Raw genomic sequence first — 25,164 nt, 5'->3', positions numbered from 1 at the left:
ATGGTCACTGAAGGTCACTCTAGAAGAACGAAAGATACAACCAACACTCACATCACATTCACAAGCGCACAACGCAGACAGACAGAGAGACGTCAGAGATGAGACACAAGGGACAGGAACGTGGCGTACATCTCACACGTTTCCAGGATTAGCACCTGACCGCTGACACAGACTGACAGATCGTGACATCAGTGTTGTGTCATCAACGTGTCTTACAACTCACAAAACATTTTGTCACACAAACATCCCAATTATTTACTACAATAATCAAGTTTATATTTAAATTATTAATTCATTACATTGTGGTATTACCTTTGTGGATCAAATCAATGCAGACACAATATATAAACATATCTATATGACTCAAGTCGAATGTACAGTGAACATGATGCTGTGTGTGATGAAACAGGGTGAAACACGAGATGTCTGATCATCTGATTTTCTCTCGTCTCGTCTCTGTTATTTTGATGTAAAGCCGATAATAGACTCTTCTGTGAAGCTATAAGCAGAGAGCCCGCACAGTTCAGACATATGTCGAGATATCAGGGCGTCCGCACCTTCAGGCGGGCAGTGCCATCTGCCTCACTTACTCAGGTGGCATCACTGTGCACAAACTCCAGTTCTTTATTTGAGAACCGAACGCCTGTATAAGAGCATATCTGATGCAGTTTACAACTTTAATCAACCAAAATCACCTTAAGTGACAACTTTTGTGGCTGTGAAATTAAAAGGATGTGAGGCACAGAATGTCATCCTTTAAAATACATCACCATGAAAAAAGACTCAATTTGTTTTTGTATTTTCATCGGGGGGGGGGGGGGGGGGGGGTTGGGGGTTGAACGTAGTGTTATGTTGTTACCAACAGAACATGATCAGAGGCCTCATTGACTTCCATAGTAGGAAAAAAGGGTTAGGGTTAGGGTTAGGGTTAAAAAATGCTTTATGGGTTGAGATCTGGTGACTATGGGGGCCATTTTAGTACAGTGAACTCATTGTCATGTTAAAAAAAAACAATTTGAAATGATTCGAGCTTTGTGACATGGTGCATTATCCTGCTGGAAGTAGAAATCAGATGATGGGTACATGGTGGTCATAAAGGGGTGGACATGGTCAGAAACAATGCTCAGGTAGGCCGTGGCATTTCAACGAGACCCAATTGGCACTAAGGGCGCACTCACACTATCCAAACCAAACCGCGCTCGGGCGCGTTTGACCCCCAAAGCCTGGTTTATTTGACTAGTGTGATCGATCCGTTCCGCGCCCGGGCGCGGATTGTTTAATCGCGCCGCGGCCGGGTTGCAGAGGTGGGCCGGAGCGCGGTTCACTTGGGCTCAGGTGCGGAAGGCTGTGGTGTGAGCGCAAACACGCCTGAGCGCGATTCAAAAGGTGAAGACGTCAGTTGCGCGACCACTCACCTTTATCTGCCTCCGTAAAAACCTTTTGATTCGCGCAGTGGGGTTACGTGAATGTCCGAGCTGCACACGTGACACATCAACTAAGCAATATGATGACATGTGAGAGGGCTGTCTGTAATCGCGCACCAAACGACTCCGAATAAAAAACACAGACTTATCATTACGGTTGGTTCCAGTGTTAAGAGAGATCTTTACTTCCCGTTTTTTTTTCAAAACAATCGCATCTTAATGACGAAAGCGCGCCCGGACTCGGATCGATAAAAAGTACAGTGTGAGTGCGTGCACCTGGGGGAATAGGGAGGGGTGACAATCGCGCTGGAGCATGGTTTGGTTTGGTTTGGATAATGTGAGTACGCCCTAAGGGGACTAAAGTGTGCCAAGAAAACATCCCCCACACCATAACACCATTGCATTAATGAGAAATTGAACAAGTGTTCCTAATAATCCTTTAGGTGAGTGTATGACATTTGACACATTACATCACCACCACTTCGACAGTGCGCGGCTTTGTTGACGCTTCTCGTAGCCTAGTTGGAGCGAGCTTTGCAGGAGTTGCATAAAGTTTTGCAGTTGATAGCTGGAAGCTGGGAACGTCTTCTCTTAGTAAGCATTTCGAGACGAGAATTGTAGGAGCACAGCAGGGGTTGTGTAGGTAGGTTGTATTTTTTCTTGTTCTTTTTGCATTAATAGGTCTATTTGTGTATAGTTATCAGATTCCATAGCCTATTTAGGTGCCGATGGTATGCTAATTGAATGGCGCAAAACAAAGCTTACTTTAGCCTGTTTCATTAGGCCTTTCATGACGCTGTTGTGATATTGAGTGAGGTACGAGATAAAAAATAAAGCACTTTAATTGGAATGATTTTAGCGTGTGCGATTTATGTAACGGGACAAATATTAACGGTTCTGGGCGGGTGCGGAGGTAATTTTGATATTATCACGGGTGACGGGTTGGATCTAGTGCCGAATTTTGCGGGTACGGGCGGGAGCGGGTGTCCAAAAATGGACCCGTGCAGGACTCTGGTACCACAGCCAGTTGTACCTTAAAAGATACAGTTTTGTGCCTTTTGTGTGTGCATATTTGACATTTGGATACAGTATATGAATATATGATTGTTACGATTCTCTCTCTCTCTCTCTCTCTCTCTCTCTCTCTCTCTCTCTCTCTCTCTCTCTCTCTCTCTCTCTCTCTCTCTCTCTCTCTCTCTCTCTCTCTCTCTCTCTCTCTCTCTCTCACACACACAGTATACTCACCCAAACACACACTGGTACATGTGGCTATAACAGGACTCATGAAAGGGGGAAGGCAAACTCATGTGGTCTCACAATCTGTTGCCTGTGTGACACACCATCACCCCAAAACCCACCAAAATGTATTTAACTTTTGTCTACATCTTTCTTATTGCACAGAGATTGCACTTTTATTGCTCCCGGAGTACTTGGATTGTGTTCCTTCACAAACCAGGTTCAATACACCTCAGAAATTTCTCTTAAAACTGCTTTTAAGAACACAAGTACATTTTTGATATACAGTTAAAAAAATACAGTAAAACTACTGCAAGTGCCCTTTTCTAAGGAGAAACATCCAAAAAGCAGAAAAAGAGACTTTAGCAAAGTCTCATCGATTCATTTATCTGCTATCTAAGAAACAAGGCTTTAATAATTAAATCATAACATGTAGATTAAACCACATAAACAAAATCATGAATCTCATAAAATATGTCATTGAACAATTATTTGCTTAAAGAAAATTAATGACATTTAGGCATTTTTACTCATTTTTTTGCAATGGCAATTAAATATTTTTCTCTAAATTTGTATTTGTATAATACAGAAAGTTATACTTGCATTGACGTATTAGATGTGTTTTTACCTTAAAGGTATAGCGGAAGATTTTCGTTTTCCGGGTGGATCACCACTGTTATTGGTCATCCCAGATGTCAATCATTCTGATTATATGTTGACGTATAACCGTCGCACGTGCTCGCCTCTACGTTCGCTTTCTGCACATGCGCACTTTCACGTGTATGTGTGTTGTGCTACGGTTTCAACCATTCATTGAAGGTCGCGTTCTCACTGTGTTTTTTTCAAAATGTCTGAGGGTCGCAAGAGAAAAAGTCTCTACGAATTGTATGACAAGAAGAGAAAGGACTATAAATAAAGAAACAAGACCAGATGTTTATGGGAGACTATTTCACACGCTGGCGTGAGCTAAAAGGACAGGTTGGGCTTCCCACGCGAAGTTTCTACTGGAAAGGTACATTTTGTCATGCTATTTGGAGAAATCCATTTAAAATCACTGCTGGTAAAAGTTGATGTAAGCTATGATTTGCGATGCTAGCCCTGGCACAAGTCACGAACCGCACAGATACTGTAAACATGCCAACAGAAACTTGTAAACAGAGCGAAGAGAAGAACTGAGCTCCTGCACGCTCTCTCTCTGTCTCGTGCACGCGTTTAACAGGCGTTCCCTCTCGGGAGCATTTTTTAAAAAATATCGAGGGGCGGTTCTTTTAAATAATTCGGGAAAATCTTCCGCTATACCTTTAACAAAAACATTTTCCATGTAAAATATTGTACCGTATAGTTTTACAGTGCGTTTTTTTTTTTTTGCATAACGATAATAAGAACTGCGTGGTAATGTGCTAAAAAAATCCATAATTTCCTTAAGGCAAAATATCATTTCTTATTCATTTTGAGATAAAAACACCCTGCTGTTCTTTGCCCAGATTTTCAAAAACCTACATCAAGCATGATTCATATTGACTAAAGTTCATTCTCTCCACCCACAAGCACACATCAGCCCGAGTACAACACAAAAACAAGAAGACGGCTCCGCTTCACGGCTACTCACCGTTACTGTAGGTACAGCGGTGACCAGAGAGTACACCAGCACCGGTGGGACGTTACTGGTCTCATCCGGTCCGGGGTAGGGTTTGGAGAACGCTTTGTCAAAGCAGAAGAATCCCTGGACGTGAACGGGGAACGTGTCGGTGTACTCGAAGTAGTACGCCAGGAGAACGGTGCCTGCCATTATCACCAGCTGAAAATAGAACATGATCCACGGTTTACAAGAGAAGGAGAAGACACGCCGCCGAAGCGATCACGCCACACGACGGAGAAGAGAGAGACACTTCTGGAGTCGTGAGATTGAAAGAGTTACATGCTGTTCTGTTAGAGCATCAGACAGTGTGAGATGAGCGAGCGAGCGAGAGAGAGAGGAAGAGAAGGAAAAGAGGCAGCATCATGGAGATGTGGGGAGAGACAGCGTGAATTTGGGACGAGTCAAACACAAATGAGCTCAGCACTGTGTGTGTTTGTGTGTGTGGGTACACGTAGGTGTCATTTTGGATGTGTGTGAATCACATGGAGGTGCAGGCTAGGGTGTGAATGCACTCATTAGCAAGTTTTAATATGAGACCGCCTTCATTCAAGGCTTTCTCAAGCAGGCTTCTCTTGCAGCGTGTTACAGGTCAGCCATGGACTCTTAACAATGAAGGTGCTTAAAATGTTATTCACAGCGATGCCATTGAAGGTCAAGATTTATACTGAATAAATACGCTTTCCATTGGTGTATGGTTTGTTGGGATCATGTCTGGCTGAGATACAACTATTTAACAATCTGGAATCTGAGGGTGGGGGTGGCACAGTGCTTCACTGAAAGAAGGTCCCCGAATCGAGCCCCCGGCTTGGTCGGGTAGACTTTCTGTGTGGAGTTTGCATGTGTTCCCAGTGTCAGTGTGGGTTTTCCTCCCAAAGGCCAAAAACTTGAATCGGAGATACCAAATTGCCCCCCACAACCTGTGCATATGGATTATCTTGTGTGGATCAACCTGTGTATGGATTAACCGGTTCTCACCATGAATATAGCCATAGATGCTGGAATGGCATGAATAATAAATAAATAAATAAATATATATAAAATCCGAGGGTGCAAAAAATTTAATATTAAGAAAATCGCCTTTAAAGTCCAAATGAAGTCCATAGCAACACATGTTACTAATGATAAATACATTTTTAATATATTTTTGGTAGGAATTTTACAAAATATCTTCATTGAACATGATCTTTACTTAATATCCTAATGATTTTTGACATAAATCTTTTTAATTTTGACCCATATGTATTGTTGGCTATTGCTAAATATATGCCTGTGCTACTTATGACTGATTTTGTGGTACAGGGTCACATTTGGCATCCTCTAGAGATCACATAACATTTAACTGCATCACTGCAACATCAAACCAGAAATACTTTTAAGCTAAACTTAGTCAACGGTTTAAAACGGATAGCCATATTTAAAAATGCCACTGCGCTAGTTGGCAAAATATCAAATCATGTGGCATTTACATTAATAGAAGATTGCACAAGCACACGTTCAACAATACATTTCACAAAAGTAAGATTTTAGAGTTAGCATTTTAAGTATTTGAAGTAAGCAGTGTTGGGTGTAACCAAGCGTGCCGCACAAGCCCTGAAAAGTGAAGCCAAAATGTCTCGATCGCCCCCCAGTGACTGGTCCCAGTATAGGTCATAAACCCCGCCTCCCCATGTTATTCAATGGGACTTGAGACCAACTAAAAAAATTAATTACACTTCAATGATCTTTTTTCCGAACCTGATTTCTGTCATTTATTGTAGTTTTTATCACACTGATGTAAATTCAAATGTTTGTTTTTAAAATAAGTTTGTGTTTAGTTAGTTATTTAATGATATACAAACGGTGGTGTCACGCCATGATTGACAGCTGTGATATCGTGTGATATGCGCATTCTGTGAGGGCGGGGTTTTGATTTCGTGGCTTCACTTTCTGCTCACTACTGCGCATGACTGGTCCCGAAATCACAACTGTGCAGACTCAATACCCAAGATGTCAGCGCCATATCGGGACACTGGCGGCTTCACTTTTCACCAATGGAAGGGAGCGAACAGGCGTCGTCCATCTTTTTTTACAGTCTATGGGTGTAACGCATTAAAAGTAATGCGCATTAACATTACTTTTCTGAAGTAACGAGTAAAGTAACGCAGAACTTTATAAATGTACACATTAATATTTGAGTTACTTTTTTAAAAAAGTAATGCGAGTTACTTTTCAGTTTAATTAATTCAATTTTAAAGTAAAATAATGTACTGAATTAAACTGAACATATTAAAGCAACACTATGTAGTTTCCATGTAAAAATAACTTACAGCTCCCCCATGTGGTTGAAAAGCGCAACAGTGCCTGGTATCAGACACTCTTGTGCAGGCAGGGGCAGGGGCGGGGCTGTGTGCTCTACCCTCCACCGCCACTTTCAGAGTGTGCTTGTAGCAGCTAGGAGGCTGCTCAGGTTGCAGCAACAGTACAATTTGTCCAGTTAAAAGTTGTTCTATCACTTAAATAATTTTAGAGACATTATTTAAAGGTAAAAAAACTACATAGTGTTGCTTTAACGTAAAATTATGCACTCCTGAGTGCGCCTGAGCAGGAACAGTTTGAGTCAGAAACGGAGATGGCAGGCCAGAGCTTGACATTTTTGCGATCATAAAAAACACCTGCAAGGCCTGACGGAGATCAAGCCTCAGCCATGTAAGAAAAAGTAACGCAAAAGTAACACAAAAGTAACGTACGCATTACTTTCCATGAAAAGTAACCAAGTAACAGATTTAGTTACTTTTTTGGGGAGTAACTTAATATTGTCATGCATTACTTTTAAAAGTAACTTTCCCCAACACTGGAAGTAAGGACAAAAGTATATGGACATTATTTGGTCATCTTATGTAAAAACATCTCTATACAGCTGTGGTTACTGAAAAAAAACTGATTTCAAACATCCACTAAAATTATTTGAAAGTCATTGCAAAAACAGCACAAATGTTGTAAAAAAATCTGTTGTTTTTAGATTTCTTTTATATGCATGCATAGTGTATTGTGAAGATAAACACACATGCAATTTCATTTCCGCAGAAAAGCATTTTTTCAGAGGACTTGGAACTGGGCTTATAAATAAAGATCCACTACGATTATTTACCCAGATCTATCAACCCACACGCACACCCACATATACCCATCTACCCACACACAAACACACAACTCTTCCTAAAATGATCAGGCTACACCTAATAAATGGCTTGTATAGAATTGTCATAATGAAAAAACAATGAGGTTGAATCTTATGAAAATAAACCATGTGTTTTTGTCGTAGTAACTAGGGCTGGGCAGTATATTGAGTTTTGGTATTTTTTCCAGCAGAATATGGGATGAGATAATACCGTTTATATGGGTATGGTCTGATATGACTCTTCTCCTTGCAGCACAAGCTCTTACAGAAATGCACACTTAAAAAATTTCCAACCAGCTGTTGTGCAGATGTATAAAACCACAACTACCTAGAACATCCAAGCAACTATCAAATGCTCTCCATGACAAAACACACTAGCAACATTATTGCAAAAAAATACTAAAAAACCATCACAACTCCCTATCCGGACCATCACACACAATATTATTTATTTGGGGTTGTGTATATATATGCTCAGTGACCATTTAATGAAGGACATCTGTTATTTTGCACATGTATATAAAACTGTGTACAGTATGGGTAATATGCAACACTACCCAATCATCCATCTCAACTTTCATTGGTTAGAAATACTCTAACATTTTTAAATAGCACACAGCACCCTTGAACACGCTGTTTTAACTTGGCAAGATTATATGAAATGATGATGGAGTCCACATTGCCAGAATCACTCTGTGTGTCTGTGTTCACTCAATGAGATCTAATGAGTGGGAGTGGGGGGAAAGACGTCCATATGGCAACATGTTTCTTCACAACAAGAAAAATCTAACATGACTCCATCAAATTATAATCATTCTGTTCTGAAGAACTGAGTCTTAGTTCTTTAAAGGTCAGATCGGTCTAATGGATCTGAGGAAAGCATCTATTTACAAGTGCATACGAATATTGTGATATATATTATTATAACGGACCCAACGGCTATCTAAACATTTGAAGAGCTTAGATGCAAAACCCTCTAAGTCAGGGGTGTCAAACTCATTTTAGGCTGAGGGCTGGATGGTAAATAACGCCATGAAGTGCGGGCCTGATAATTTTTTTAAACCTTAGTGTGCTGATAATTGTGTTAAAATTAACTAAACAAACCAATTAACTAGTTTGTTTAGCAAGAAAACCAGAGAAACACACAGCTCTGTGAAAACTACATTTCATAAGGTCACACTCATACTGTATATTATACACACAAATTTACATCTGTACAAAACCCACTGGCCTTATAGGTTGAAAAGCTTTAATTTAACTTCTTTTGCCTTAATGCCAAAATTATTTATAAACCATTCACTTTTCTTTGGAATATATTTGTAATGAGAACAGTCATTTAGAAAATGCTAGATGGGGCAGTGGCCCAAAACAAAAATGGGACTATGGGGGGTGGTACTATTATTATGGTTTTAATAAAGTATTATAAATATTATGTATTATATTACTAGCATCAACTTAGACAAGTGATTATAATGGGAAATATAATAACAAGAATTAAAGTGTGACAATCTGCTAAATATTCAATATGATTTACCTGCTGGCTTGATGGAGCTTTGAATCCATGTTTGCAATGTTGAACTGCTGCTAAAAGCCTCTCTTTCCGTTCTCTGTCGTTATTTTGTGAAGGCATTGGTGTTTTTTGTATTTTTTTTTGTCTACAAAGTGTGCCAACAACAGCAAATTTAGTGTTTATATTAACTTAGATCTGATCGGGAACATTAAATCGATTAGACAAGCATTGTAAAATTAATACTAAGAATGTGGATATTTTGTTGTTGTTTGCTTGCTAAGTTGTTAGCACTTTTAGAACACAGACAGCAAATCATTACCGGAAGAAATACATAAACATACTTACAAATGACTAATTCTGCGGTTTAACAACTGATATAATGTAATGAATCTACCTGTTAATGCAAGGAACTTCGGAAACTGTCGTCTTCGCTCTCCAGGCAGAGAGTGGACACAGAGATGCTGCGGAGCGGGCGGGAAAACACGAAGTGGATTACCAGAATCGGTGGATCTTTAGCGGAGCCGTAACAATAAAACGGCAAGATTTTTGGGCACCGTGTTTACTCTACGTTACGCGTTTTGCTGCTTTCCGCAAGTCTCTCATATTAAAAACGAACTAGACACCTGCCTAAAAAGGTTTTTAAAATATGTATTTAATATTTAATCAAACTATATAAATAATCATGCCGCATGAATGACACCCCTGCTCTAAGTGCATCTGACATGTTTTCTTGTAAATGAGCACTTTTATTAGACTTTTAATGGATTCGGCCAACAAGCGGTATTTATGAATGACATGAGGTTGGGATTAAGCAGATTTGAAGTGAAAGTATTCGATGAACGTGTAATACGTGCAGAGAGCATTCGGTAAATATCATAATCTCATTTTTGACGGACGTGCCGTTTAAAAACTTTTGCATCTGAGCTCCTCATTTAAGTCACTTTTTTTCAAAATACAAATGTCAATATGTTCAATTTTAAATTGAAATATACCAAACCATGTGATATTTGCACACCAGATTTTTCTCTCAGTCCCCAAGCTTATTTTAAAGAGGCTCAGGAGGTTCATCATCAAGGTAAATGTGTGTCTATACCCAGTATGAGTCAACATGGGTTGTTGTGTTATTGTGGTGCACAAATAAATAGAGACTCTTTCCATAAAAAACTGCAGCATCACAGAAAGCACAGCTGACAGGAGAACAAAAGGTTTTCATAAGGACAAAAATCAAATAAAGCCTGACAAATGCTGCTATATTTCTTAGCTTCGTATGCAGAAATCTGATACATGGCCACATGAGAAAATGCATATGTATATAAAATTGCTATATATTGTATGTGGACATTTGCTATAGTACACTGAAAAAAATGGACTTGGTGGGTCTTTGAATTTAAATAAAATAAACATGTATATGCAACACAAAATATTTATATTCCTTGTGTAAACATAATTTAATTGATTAGGATGAAAATGTTTTGTTTGAATGTAAAATGAACACATTATTCTCACATTGATTAAAATTGATTGAATTGAATACTTAAAGCAATAAAATTGAGTTTGCACACAAAATGGCACCTCCTGAGCAGAAGGTGGCAGTAACGCTCAATAAAAAGGACGTCAATCGCCATAAAAGAAGAATAAACATCGTTTGTTTTGGGCACCAAAATGAAGACTCAGCAGCAGTCAGTCAGAAGAACTCTCTCAGACGGACACCACGTTATTAAAGTAAGTTCTATTATTTATTTATGTTCACTTTATACGTGATACATCTTCACTAGATAGACAGTTTTTTTTTACAATATGTAGCCATTGCAATGACTTGTAGTAAAAATGAGTTTGGAGGATGTTGGTGGAGTAAGTTAACGTTACAGTCAGTCAGTCAGTAAGTGTAAGGCTCATAAAGAAAAACAGCGTTTTAAAAATGTCAGCTGTATAACGTTATTTCACGTTTGGTAGTTTTATCCGAGTTGAAAACTGACAGATTTGAGTTGACTTTTGAGGCACTTTTTACTCAGTTGTTCTATGGAAACGGTTCAGGACAAATAAAACGCTAACCAAACGTTATTCTGTCCAGAGTAACGTTATCCATGTAAGTAATTTACCAGATGATATCAATTGACTACATTAATAATGACATTGCGTATGAAACAAACTGTCTGCTTAATCAGATGAACAGACCCGCGTCAGTTATTCGTGACTTCACTACGCCACGAGCAACACTTGATTCAATTAGAAAAAGCTTTTTTTAAATGCCTCGCGTGACGTCTGGTATATTAACTGAAAAAATTGCTTTGAAGTGCCACACCTTAAAGCTGACGTTTTCAGAAGAGCACCTTGTTTTAAGATCTCATTTTGTCCAAAATTGCGTCCTATGACAGATATAATACTTATTTCATTATTGCTCTGTGTATGTGTGACCTTAATCATTTGAGGTTATGTGTTGATTTCACCTCTGAATATTTCCTCTTATAGGTCCATCATCCTTGCATGCGCTACACACTCAAAAGCATTGGTAAGTAATTCCTATCACTGTTTTACTGCTGTTAGGAGCTAAATCTTATTTTTGTAACTAATATACATGTATTATTCTTTGACTCGCAGTACTCAAATGTACAATGGTTGGTTAATTTGTTTTCAGATAAATGCTGAATTTAAAAGAATCACTACTGTCTTATGTTCCTGCGTGTCACCTGGACCTCCAATCCAAAAACCTGACGAAACTCTTCTATCAGAAAGGAGGACAGCTAGCAAACAGACTTCAAACAATGAATGATCAAATGACAGAAGTAAGTAATATAGATTCATAGACATAAAAATGTATAAACATTGTTGGAAGTACAGAAAATGTAGTATGTTTTAGTTACATCTTTTGGCACACGGGTCATTAAAACACCTGGGAAGATTTAAAGGGGTAGTTCACCCAAAAATAAAAATTCTCATCACTTACTCCCTATCATGTTGTTACAAACCTTTATAAATGTCTTTGTTCTGTTGAACACTAAGGAAGATATTTTGAGGAATGTTTGTTCCCAAACCAATCATAAGCCCCATTCACTTCCATAGTGGGGAAATGTAATACTATGGAAGTGAATGGGGCTCATGAACAGTTTGGTTGCAAACATTCCTCAAAATAAATGTCTTCAGAACAAAGACATTTATACAGGTTTATAACAACATGACAGTGAGAAAATGAGAGAATTCACTTTTGCTGTGATTGTCAGGTATGGTAGCACACACTCGAAATGTGGCCTCTTTATTTAACTCATCTCAGTGTAGTGAACACGCGCACACACACCTGGAGCAGTGGACAGTGCAGCTGCCTTGCTTTGTAACCCATATATTTGTAACCAATTGTAATATGCTGTGGCAATGCACATGGGTCTGTATACTTACATTTATATTTGTTTGCATTGTACTAATTTCCAATGACACTTTTATTGTAACAGTAAAATTTTTCTGTTTCTTTAACTAAATTGGTCTGTTTTGTACAGGGCATGAATGAAGTCAGCATCAGTGAGGTCATTTGAAGACACCACTGTTGGGATTTGTGCTCTCAAACAACATGCTTCTTGTGATGAAGAAGAGGATCTTTGTATAGTCCTGGAAGGCATGAGGGTGTTGCAACATCGTGCCATGTTGTTTGAGCTGATGTATGCCTTAAACCTGAGCTATCCTGATCTCTGCTTTATTTTTGAAGAAATCCAAAAGATTTTAATGGAACTGCATTGAGCGTAACTTTAACGAACAGTTTTTTTCAGTGAAAGGATCAGAAAGACTGTGCTGCTCATTTATGTTCTTTTTATTTATCTGTTTTAAGTGTTTTTTCTTATTAAAACATTAACCGTTTGCTGCTCAAAGTTGATTTTGGAAATGGTTGTTGTATTTTGTTTTTGTTGAATCTTTGATTATCAGTTTATACAAATGCTGTAGCTCTGACTTTCTGAAGGATTGATATTTTCCAGTTTGTAAATCCATTTAAAAAATAATAGTACTTACTGTTTTGCATGTCTCTTTGGAATGCAGTGTTTGTGCTTTAGCACTTCTAAATCTACTGTGATAGTAACTATTTTAAACATTTGGGTCAGTTTTACAGATGGGGCTTTTTCTAGTCCCAGACTTTTGCAATGCCTTAATTTGAAAACATATTGCACTGACATATCTTGACATATATCAGTGCCATTGTTTTGTCTCAAGATGTACTCCAGTGTTGTTTTTGTAAGGTAGGTTTGTTTGTAAACTTTTTTGTAAAAAATATCCTAATATAACTAGGGCCTAGTCATGGATTAATCTACAACCTGTTTGGGAAATTGCCCCTTTGTATGTACTGCATGTGCTGATTGTTGTAATAGTTATTGACTGTTGTTGAATTAATGTGTAGTGATTTAAATGAATTGATGATCTGAAAGCAGTGGTTTGCCTCAATATCACTAAACTTTTGTTTAAAACTCTTTGCTTTTTATGCCAATGCAAATGTATTTTGTATTTAAAAAAGAAATAAATAACATTTGGATAATTATGGATGATTATTCTGGTTCCAGAAACATAATGAAATTGCTTTAGAGTTACATAATCCCATAATATAAGCATTAAAAAAGCATGTTGGAATTACAGATGAAAATCTAGTCCCCTTACATAATAAAATTACTTAAACATTACAAAATAAATGTGTTATAGTAAAGAGAAATAGCACTTTGAGTCAACATATTTATATTAGACTACTTGAAACAATTAAAATGTTTTGGTCTGACACATAAAAATTAAATGAGGAAAATTATGTTGGTTTAACACAATCGGATTATGTGGGACCGATGTACACATTAAAATTATGTAAATTGAAAGGATTTTTTTTTTCAGTGTATTTGTTTGATATTTATAAAAGAAAGCAGACAGTCTAAGCACATGAATATATAAAAAATGCTATGTGTTGGGTCAAAAAGGGATGACCCCAACCCATTAACCAATGCGGGGTTGTTTTAACCCAAAAAGCTGGGTCAAAATATGGGTCAGATATAAAATGTATGGGTTAATTTAACCCATTCGCTGCATTTGTCCCCTTTTGACCCAATGCTTAGTTGAAAATAACCTAACATATATTAGGCATAGGTACGTCTGGATCCTTTGATGTAGAAATAAAAGTTGCTTATTAAGCATATTGTCAATACTGAAAGTTTTATATTCACATATACAGATTTCTGTATGAGTTGTTTGATTAGATGGGCAACTGATAAAAGCAAACAAACATTTCTATTCAGTTCAGAACAATTCAAATGCATGGAAGAAATAAATAAATAAAGGCACCTGCAACCACCTTGAGCAAACTTGGGTGTGTATATAGGGTGTATTCCGGTTGGGACACTTTTTTGGCATTCACAATCAATGTTAAGGAGGGCCACGGCCACCCCTAAAAAGACACTGGCCACCCCACTGGCCCCCAACCAGTTTTTGGTAACATTTAAAGGACTTTATGGGCTCTTGAAGTCACAACTGTAGAACAGTTAGCGAATTAGTGTGCCATGTATAGAGTATGTGAATTAAACACTGATCAAATGCAGGTTTATTATAAAAATCGAATTAAAGAGGAAAGGCAGTTGACATATCACCTATGTCAATTTGCAAAGAACTACACTATTTAAACAGCAATTATTTGCAAATTAAAAGCATTGGGCTCTATCATACACCCGGCGCAATGCAGCGCAATGCGCGACTCAAGTGTCTTTTACTAGTTTCAACCTGGCGCAATGATAATTTTCACATTTAGCGCCACGTTGTTTAAATATAATTTATAATATAAAAGTTTCAATCTAAAGTTTCAATAAACTTTATGAAATGCAAACTTTTATAAAGACAAACGTTTGTTTTAGTTTACATATTAACACACATTGCTAGACAGTTAGGGACCATAATCTAATCAGTATTTAAAATAATATTTATTTCAAAATGTAAACATTTTTATATGTAACATTTAATTATATTCCTCCAAATGTATGCACGTATATGTAAGAGCATAATTACAGCGCATTTTACAATGTGTAAACTTTAAAAAGTTAGCGAGATGTTGATTTTGCCGGTTGTTGATGAGTAACAGCTGTGAATGATCACCGCGCTTAAGCAGCCACGTCACAGGAGAACAAGTGTACAGTGTGTCTCAATGTGAAGTGAGCTAGAGTCCTTACCAGTGCCCGAACCTGCATACACATTCTCAACATCGGGAGATTGGGAACGAATTGAGACACTCGCCGAGCAGCACCCGCAGGCGGCTACAGTGTGCGCCCCTCTAATTTGCCCGTGTAGAACGTTGCGTCGCATTAGTTCCGCTTTTGCCGCTCGCGTGTAAAATCTAAATAAATGTATACTTTTTTATTTTGGTCAGCACGGGGTGGCAGGGACATGTCTACAGAGGCACGGGCCACCCTTGGCCTCCGTGTAGAACCACCACTGTAGCCAATGCATTTGCGCCCAATTTTGCACCCATGGACGTTCTGGTCTGACCAACTAAAACCTAGTCTAAAGTCGATGAGAAACATTTACAAGTAATTTTTAAAAAATCCATGGCGCTGTCTGAGTGCTAGGGCTCTCCGCAAGTTTGTAAATTTGTAAAGAATTTTTAGAGTACAAACTTTTCTTGCATATTTGCAAATTATTTTATGAGATTACAATGATTATGTTGGATATCAATAAATTTACAGCACTTAAAAGCCTGCTATTTGTACTTCTATGACTGAAAGAAAACGGCTTTTAAAGGTTTTAATCCAAAAAAGAACAATTTCAATACAACTGAAAACAACACATTTTTTTAAATATCAATCTTAAACTGGTAGTCACTTCCTCCGCTTAGTTTTTCAGTTTAAAATTCCGCTTTCTAAATAAGGATTAGGCATGGCACCAGGTGCAACTGGCTTTTAAAGGGGATAAGAGCTGAGATTCTCATTGGTTTATTGCACATTACGATCAAAAAACACCCATTACTCATTAGGAGTTTAGAAACAACCCTTTTAGGCTGTGCGTTTGGCGCATTAACCATTTTTCCCATCGTTAAATTAGCAAAAGTGGAATCGGACACGCCCGTTTAGACCGTGTGCCGTGCGCTTTAGACAATGTGCTTAGATCAGGGGTGTCAAACTAATTTTAGGCTGAGGGGCGGACGCCACGAAGAGAGGGCCGGATAATTTTTTAAACTTTAGTGTGCTGATAATTGTGTTAAAATTAACTAAACAAACCAATTAACTAGTTTGTTTAGCAAGAAAACTAGAGAAACACACAGCTCTGTGAAAACTCCTTTTCATAAGGTCACACTCATACTGTATATTATACACACAAATTTACATCTGTACAAAACCCACTGGCCTTAGGTTGAAAAGTGTTAATTTAACTTCTTTTGCATTATTCATTAATGCCAAAATTATTTATAAATCATTCACTTATAGAATATATTTGTAATGAGAACATTTAGAAAATGAAAATGCTAGATGGGGCAGTGGCCCAAACCAAAAATGGCACTAAGGGGGGTGGTACTATTATTATGGTTTTAATAAAGTATTATAAATATAATGTGTTATATTACTAGCATCAACTTAGACAAGTGATTATAATGGGAAATATAATAACAAGAATTAAAGTGTGACAATCTGCTAAATATTCAATATGTTCATGGAGCTTTGAATCCATGTTTGCAATGTTGAACTGCTGCTAAAAGCCTCTCTTTCCGTTCTTTGTCGTTATTTTGTGAAGGCATTGGTGTTTTTTGTATTTTTTGTCTACAAAGTGTGCCAACAACAGCAAATTTAGTGTTTATATTAACTTAGATCTGATCGGGAACATTAAATCGATTAGACAAGCATTGTAACGTTAATAAGAATGTGGATATTTTGTTTTTGTTGGCTTGCTAAGTTGTTAGCACTTTTAGAACACTGACAGCAAATCATTACCGGAAGAAATACATAAACAAACTTCCACATTACTTATTCTGTTGTTTAACAACTGATTTAATGTAATGAATCTACCTGTTAATGCAACGAACTTCGAAAACTGTCGTCTTCGCTCTCCAGGCAGAGAGTGGACACAGAAATGCTGCGGAGCGGGCGGAAAAACACGAAGTGGATCACCGGAATCAGTGGATCTTTAGCGGACTGTTAACAATAAAACGGCAAGATTTTTGGGCACCGTGTTTAGTCTATGTTCCGCGTTTTTCTCCTTTCCGCAAGTCTCTCATATTAAAAACGAACTAGAAACCCGCCTAAATGGGTGTATAAATCATCATGCGGACACCTTTGTGGGCCGTATCCGGCCAGTGGGCCGCATGTTTGACACCCCTGGCTTAGATTGTTAAAATAGGGCCCAAAATGTTAACCATAAACAAAAGTAAAAAAGGTATACACACACATTAAACTAAATAATTTTGGGTGCCACCCGATGATTTGCTATGGCCTCCTCTGGCCACCCCAATTAAAATTTTCTGGGGGCACCACTGGTCCCAATCTGAATTCACCATACCTTATAGACTATAAGTTGAGCTTTTATCTTATGTCTAATCTCGCTGTTAAATTCCCATACTGCCACTTGAATATCAAAGCAGTAACTGGGCATAAAACCAGCTTGATCTTCTGCTGTCGTGGTATTTTTAGAGCTTGTCCTATTGAATGGTCTGAAACTGCTGACAGACACTGAAGGTTGTCTGGAGGTTTGACTGACAGCTCTTGTCATATTCATAGCTCCTTGAGGGTTTTTATTCTGCATGATGAGCAGAACTACATATTGGAGGTCTTCTTGGGTCCACGAAATGTGCCCGACCCCAAATGACCTGAATCACTTTTACCCGTACTTTTATTGGTACCAAATCTGTATCTAAATGTTAGGACTGTTGCCTACTGTTAAAGGGTATCAGATTGTAGATATGTAGTGTCATTTTGCATAGCCTACATCCTTGCATCACATTAGCAGATTACACCCATATAGCTTCAAGAAATGCAATCTGCATGCCAACTTCACACGATCTGTCAGTGATTAGTCTGTATGTTTCTTCTGGATGTTTGTATTTAATTAGGCATTATTCTGTTGTGAACCGCTGAGATGTTGCTCTATTTAAATTAAGATAATTAAGGTCCCTGCCAAGTTGTGCTGGTCCTAATTTCACTGTTCTCCCATTCATCCATCGTGAGTAGCGGCAGTACTCCTCCAGCATCCCGCTGGGTCCCTTTCATCCTCCTACTGAAATAAACCCTTCAGCTCCAACAATGCTCAGCGATGGCTCTTACAAAATCCTTTTCATCTTTCCAACCACTCGGTCTTTTCTCAAGTTATGAGAAACTGCCCACAACTCTGCCAACAAACTTAGCTGACTGTGTAAAAGATAAAGATATGGCACATATCTATTTTACTCTTTCCATCTGGTTGTTCGCAGAAGAATCAAGTGAACACACACATACACACTAAACCTAACCGTTTTATATAATATAACTATGAATAATAATATACATTTATGGAAATTTCCTATTAAGCAAAGGAATATGAATTAAGCCCATACAAAATAGAGAACACATGCGCCCTCTAATGGATCCGAGGAGAGGTACAAAGCTAAAATCTTTCAAAACAACAGACACAAAACATTACCTACAAAATTGTTTAAATATTATTTTGGTTTTAAAAATCAGTTTTTAGGTTGTGCTTCTATGTAGCTCAGTGGTAGAGCATTGCATTAGCAGTACAAAAGGTCATGGGTTCAAACCCAACCAGGGGACACACATACAGATAAAAAATGCATATGCACTGTAAGTTGGTTTGGATAAAAGCATTTGCCACATGCATAAATAATATATAATCTAAATATGAAGTAACAATATTATGCAGTTACCTGCAGAAGAGTAAATTGTACTTTCACAAATAATGACAACTAAAAAAAGTATTTAACAATGCAGTGACAATTTCCATCCTATCCACACACACATACATTTAATATATGTATCAGTGAATGCATAAGGGCTGTGTTTACCAGTTTAAGTATTTCGAGGAAAAAAGGCACGTGTGGGAGAGAAGCATCTATAAATGATGGCTGATTGGTATCCATAGTAACAGCAGCCAAGTGTCATGATGTGTTCATGATGCGCATGCAACATTAATGTGTGCATGCACGCGAAAGAAAGAAAGAAAGAAAGAAAGAAAAAAAGAAAGAAAGAAAGAAAGAAAGAAAGAAAGAAAGGTTGATACAGTCTGTATTAAGTTGAGGTAAAAGGTTTTATGGTCAACTCACCTCTACAAACAGGAAACATGGTAAAATGGAGGTACTGCCCTTCACAGGAGGTTTCTCCTCAACTGCCATCATAGCTTCTTCTGTTGTATCTTCTCTTTATCTTTGACTCTGCTCACATGAAAGAGAGACAGAGATCAGGTCAGAAAGATAACTTTGATATGGTAACCTAAAATATGCATTATCTTCACACAGTTTAAGGACATTCTTTCTGCACTTTGTTGAACATCACATCCTCTGAGTTCAGGGTAGTTAAATGAATATAGCATGAGGTTAGAAAGCATCAGTACAAGCCTCTGCTTTTAGTCTGACTTATACTCACAGTGGTCAACATTTGTCAGTGTGCGAGTGCTTAGTTTTAGCTGGCGAGAAGAGTTTTAATGGTTCATATTCATTTGTCAAAGACGAAAGGCATTGCCGCCTTGATTCGGCCTTAATTTTGAAGTTGGCTATTTAAGATATATTTCCTGTTGCCTGGCAACACTGGGAAGGTTTATATGCGGTGGTTGTGTGTGTTGATACAATGTTAAAGTGCAGCAACCAGGGCAAAGATGTGCAAATGAAAGATGCCAGGCGTAAATTTGACTGTAAATTTAACAGGAAATACCAGGGTCAAGTTGTAAAACAAACTGTGTTCAGTGCTTATCAAAGGATTAGTCAATTTTCTAAAAAAAAAATTCCAGATAATTTACTCACCACCATGTCATCTAAAATGTTGATGTCTTTCTTGGTTCAGTCGAGAAGAAATTATGTTTTTTTGAGGAAAACATTCCAGGATTTTTCTCATTTTAATGGACTTTAATGGACCCCAACACTTATTAGTTTTAATGCAGTTTAAAATTGCAGTTTCAAAGGACTCTTGCCTAAGGGTCTTATCTAGCAAAATGATTGTCATTTTTGGCAAGAAAAATATGTACTTTTAAACCACAACTTCTCATCTTCCTCTGGTCCTGTGATGTGCCAGCGCGACCTCACATATTTGCGTAATGACGTTGAAAGGTCACGTGTTACATATATAAAACGCACATTTGCGGACCATTTTAAACAATAAACTGACACAAAGACATTAATTAGTATCATTCCACATACAACAATGTCGGAACGGTCCTCTTTCTCCACATTTGTAAACACTGGGGCGTAGTTTCGCATACGTCACCTCTGTGACCTCTTGACGTGATGACGTATTACGTGAGGTCGCGCTGGTACGTCACATGACCGGAGATAGACGAGAAGTTGTGGTTTAAAAGTGCATTTTTTTCTTGCCAAAAATGACAATCTTTTCAGTAGATAAGACCCTTATGCCTCGTTTGGGATCATTTAGAGTCCTTTGAAACTGCAATTTTAAACTGCTTTAAAACTGTTAAGTGTTGGGCTCTATTAAAGTCCATTAAAATGAGAAAAATCCTGCAATGTTTTCCTCAAAAAACATAATTTCTTCTCAACTGAACAAAGAAAGACATCAACATTTTGGATGACATGGTGGTGAGTAAATTATCTGGATTTTTTAAAGAAAATTGACTAATCCTTTAAAGGGGACATATAATTAAAAATCTGACTTTTTTTCATGTTTAAGTGCTACAACTGGGTCAACAGTGCATCTATAAACCTAGAAAATGTGAAGAAGATCAACCCAGTAACTTATTTTTGGTTAACAATTCTCTGCAAGCATGTGAATAAAAAGGGCATTGAAATTTGGCTCCCCTTGTGATGTCAGAAGGGGATAATACCGCCGTTAATCTGCTCTTTCCAACTACACCACTACCATTTAGTACAGAAATCAGCTCATTTGCATTTAAAAGGACACACCCAAAAACATTTTTGCTCACACATACAAAGTGCCAATTTTAACATGCTATAATAAATTATCTATATGATATTTTGAGCTAGAACTTTGCATATGTACTCTGGGGACACCAATGATTTATTTTACATCTTTAAAAAGTCTTGTGAAATGTCCCCTTTAAAATTCTGCCATCTTTAACATAAAAATTAATTTTACAATTTAAGCATTTCATAATTAATACATAAAAAAAAAATTGTATTCTGCAGACAAAAGTTACATTTAAAATCGCCTACTTCATACTATATACAGTAGTAGGCAAAAATCAGTAGTCGAGGCGAGTAGCCTAGTATGTCCAAATTCATATAGTCGAAAAACAGCAGGCAAAAAGAACCCATGACCAGTGTTGTGTGTAACGCGTTACAAAGTAACGCGTTACAGTAACGTAACTACTTTTTTGAGAAAAAAGTAGTGTAACGCGTTACTACTGAAAATTTGGTAACGTAACGTAGTTCAGTTGCCAATTCAGCGCAACGTTACTTTTGGTTAGATTTGACAGGGACACTGCCATCTGCGTGCTTGCGCAATAGTCACAAGGTCCACACACATGACAGAGGCTATCAGTCTGCAAAGAAATCATGGCAAGCAAGAAGCAGCTGACGCTAACTTTTGAGGGATGGAGGCATCTTAATTTTAATCAATGTTTTATCAACCAATTGCCTGATTTTAATAAATAAGAAATAAATTAAAGAAAACGATTCAGCTTCATATTTATGTTTAAATGAAATATTTTTTTAAACATAAATATAAAACTAAATCGTTTTCTTTTATTTATTTCTTATTTATTAAATTCAAGCAATTGGTTGATAAAACATTGATTGAAATTAAGATACAATTAATACAAAACGAAATTCACTTTAGAGAAAGGTTTCTACGAAAACAAACTTAATAAAGTGGTCAAAATCATGTCTCCCCACTCCGTACGAAGTGAATTTCGTTTTGTATTAATTGTATCTTAGCATAGTATCTCGGAAGCTCGTGCTTGTTAAATAGCTCTGTGGCTATACTGCACTGAAGCGGCAGTTTAAAATATAAACCCAGAATTCAGCGAACGTCAAGAACAAGAAAACGGAAACAACAATCAGACAGAGACGCGGAATTTACATAATGTTACACAGACCATGTTTAAATTTCAATGTTTCTGCACAGAAATACCAACTTGTTGACTTTGTTTGGTATTAATAAGCTGCGCATTGGAGTGCTGGCCGCGGTGCTGAAGACGCGCTCGGACGGAGTACTGGTGGCAGCACAGATATTTACGTGCAACCTATTGGAAACTATTATTCGTTATTATATAATTATTCGTTATTTTACATTATTACTTCCACTTAAGAAGAGTTCTGCACTTTTTATTTCAATAGTTCTCTTTATATAAATACTATTTTGTACTTAAATCTAATTTAATTATTTTACTAACCCAACTAACTCATCTGGGCTTTCCGATAGGTTGCACGAAAGGGGAAAAGCTTTCTTCCCCTTGAGAAGAGTTCTGCACTTTTAAACTTAAAAAAATATATCTCTTTACAAAAAAATTTTTTTCTTCTATTTAAAAGCTGTAATTTCGTTATTTTACTAACCCAACTAATGACTCCTCCACTTTCCAATAGATTGCATGTAGATATCTGTGTATATATGCCATCACGCGTCTTCAGCACCGCGGGGAGCAGCCAGCACTCCAATGTGCAGCTTATTAATACCAGACAAAGTTGGTATTTCTATCCAGAAACATTGAAATTTTTACATGGTCCGTGTAACGTAATTTAAATCCCGCGTCTTGGCCTTATTGTTTTTTTCTTGTTCTTGACGTTCGCTGAATTCTGGGTTTATATTTTAAACTGCCGCTCCAGTGCAGTATAGCCACAAAGCTATTTAACAATGAGCACAATCTCCCGAGACACTACAACATGCTACTAATAATTCATTAATAAGAGCTGTTTTCTTGTACACAATTAAATATTTTAAGTTAAATGTACAGTGTTAAAACATGTAAAAAAGACAAGATTTTAACAATGTCAAGATCAAATGCCTGAGTAACAGGGTATTGTGTGTATGTGTTCGTGTGTTTGTGTGTGTTTCCAAAATATTTTCAAAATAAAGAAAAACAAGACAAAGCTGTGCAGTTTGTTTCTGTGTAAGTTATGAACAAAATGATCGGAACACAATTGTGATTCTGGGATTCTAAAGGGCACCAGGTGAAATCTTGCCTAGGGCAGCAAATTGGCCAGGGCCGGCCCTGCACCATCCAGTGCACTAGTGGAAAGGCTGTTCAGCCTGGTAGGTCTTGTGCTTACCCCCAGAAGAAACAGACTTTCAGATAAATTTATTTTGAGACATATGACTCATTTTGAGGTTACCATGATGTTCCTAAGGAACTTATTGATACTTTTTTATAATAAAGAGCACAAAAGAAATACCTGTTATGTCCTCCATAGTATAACTTTATTTAGGCCTACACATTTAGAAACAGATATTGGGTTCTGCCCAATGTCAGGCAACATAAAAGTAACGTAAAAGTAACGAGTAACGTAAAAAGTTACTTTCCAAAGGCGGTAACTAAGTAAAGTAATGGATTACTTTTTTAAAAAGTAACGAGTAACGAGCAAACACTACTTTTTTAAAGTAACTTCCCCAACACTGCCCATGACCTACTAATTTCAGCAAGATTTTGAAGTGAGCATTCGATGGACACTTTATTATCCCATGAGCCCCCCGAAGAAGAAGGAGAGGCTTCATTAATATTCAAAAATGTCAGAAAACGGTGAAGCAATCATGCAACTTTATTCAAATGTAAATGAATAAGGTAACCAGTTGTTCTTTGTTGTTATTGCTCTTGTTTAACAACATCCAAGTTAACTGCTCACTTGTTGTTATGACGACGTATGTCACGTGAAATATCAACATGGTGGATGTAGTACATCCGAATAACATTCACACTACCCATATTCATACTATATAGAACGTACTGTTTGAACTTCAATGAGTAGGTAATTCATCCATACAGTCACAGAACGTGAATTCCGATGCATGGCAAGAAAAGACCATGCATAGCTTACTCCTCGTGATATTTTAAGTCTCAAAATATAAACCATTTGGGAACAGACTCTGCACTACAGATGAAGTGTCTGGGAAACATTTGGTGCCGTCATGTGTAGTATCGGCTTCAGACGACACAGCCTTGGATCATTCACACACCGTCTGCTGCATGTTTCAGGCCCAATGTGATTAGTTTACACTTTTTTTACAGGGTGAACAAGTTTGCTGGGAATCAAAGTTGTGCATACAAGGTGACACAATGGGCGCTTTTGAAGGAGTTTCTTAGCCAAGAAATTCTGCAACTGCAAGCGATTTATTTTCCATAAGCAAAAGAGTGAAAACCTAAGCAAGGGTCAAAATAAAATCTATGCACTGGAATGTTATATTTTGATGTTTAAATTGCATACACTTAATTTAGACTCGGCTTAAATCCCCAGAAAATTTTGAGCTAATAAGATCAGTCAAGAGGTTGTACAGTATAGGTTCCCAGTGTCCCCAACTCCATAACCGGCAAAGCTTGACTTGTCTGTGGCTTAAACTATCAGCCTTCACATCAGGTTACTTTTCATACCAGATTCTTATAAAGTACAAAATGATGTCTTCATCCAAACCGACCTGGCTCACCGAAAATTAGAGACATGGTATTAAATGAAAATTACAATCTTAAGAAAATGCATTCCTTCATTTGTCCAACCCATTAAAATACACAGGTCTATCCAAGATTGTAATCCTCTTGCTGGTGCACAGCAAGCACCTGGGTTATGTGTGTGTGTGGTCTGGATCTCTAATGTCTCATCTTTAATTTGCCACCCAAAACACATAAAGTGCACGTTTCTAATCACTGCATCACCTGCTGACATCACATTTTCACGCTATTAAATGTGGGGGTTGCGCGCATAGCAGAGAGAGAGAGAGAGATCAGGAGAGCCGAAAGGGATTTTGCCATACAGGGTAATTAGAGCTCGCGTTTAGGGAATACCACACCCCCACCTTCATCTGCTCCTCACATCCAAAGAACAGCAGTCATCATCTCCATCTGCATGCCAGTCCCGCCAAACGCACACCCACACATACACCTTGAACTAAAG

At 37.6% G+C, this 25,164-nt stretch overlaps 1 protein-coding gene and 1 long non-coding RNA gene across 6 annotated transcripts in view; one reads left to right on the top strand and one right to left on the bottom strand.

Annotated features, from left to right (window-relative positions):
* The window catches only part of plppr2a (phospholipid phosphatase related 2a), a 36,834-nt gene that overhangs the window by 10,945 nt on the left and 725 nt on the right, over positions 1 to 25,164 (bottom strand). For 3 of the 4 annotated variants that reach the window (XM_065253089.2, XM_065253088.2, XM_073813762.1), the window contains 2 exons: positions 19,207 to 19,314; positions 4,270 to 4,458 (listed from right to left, as the gene is read on the bottom strand). In XM_065253089.2, the coding sequence (XP_065109161.1) occupies positions 4,270 to 4,458; positions 19,207 to 19,278 (261 nt within the window). In that variant the 5' untranslated portion in view covers positions 19,279 to 19,314. Of the gene's footprint in view, positions 1 to 4,269; positions 4,900 to 19,206; positions 19,315 to 25,164 lie in introns of those variants that run through there. The other variant, XM_065253090.2, reaches the window with a different exon arrangement.
* Positions 10,324 to 13,479, top strand: LOC135734187 (uncharacterized). Of its 2 annotated transcripts, XR_012336429.1 has the most exons (4): positions 10,324 to 10,688; positions 11,436 to 11,475; positions 11,602 to 11,749; positions 12,455 to 13,479. It is a non-coding gene; the product is annotated as an uncharacterized lncRNA (long non-coding RNA). The 2 variants fall into 2 exon arrangements; XR_010527180.2 differs by having other exon boundaries at positions 10,324 to 11,475.

This window comes from Paramisgurnus dabryanus, chromosome 3 (assembly GCF_030506205.2).
Source record: "Paramisgurnus dabryanus chromosome 3, PD_genome_1.1, whole genome shotgun sequence".
Lineage (NCBI taxonomy): Eukaryota > Metazoa > Chordata > Actinopteri > Cypriniformes > Cobitidae > Paramisgurnus > Paramisgurnus dabryanus.
The sequence above is the reverse complement of the archived record's forward strand: the minus strand, read 5'-3'. Positions and strand labels throughout refer to the sequence as shown.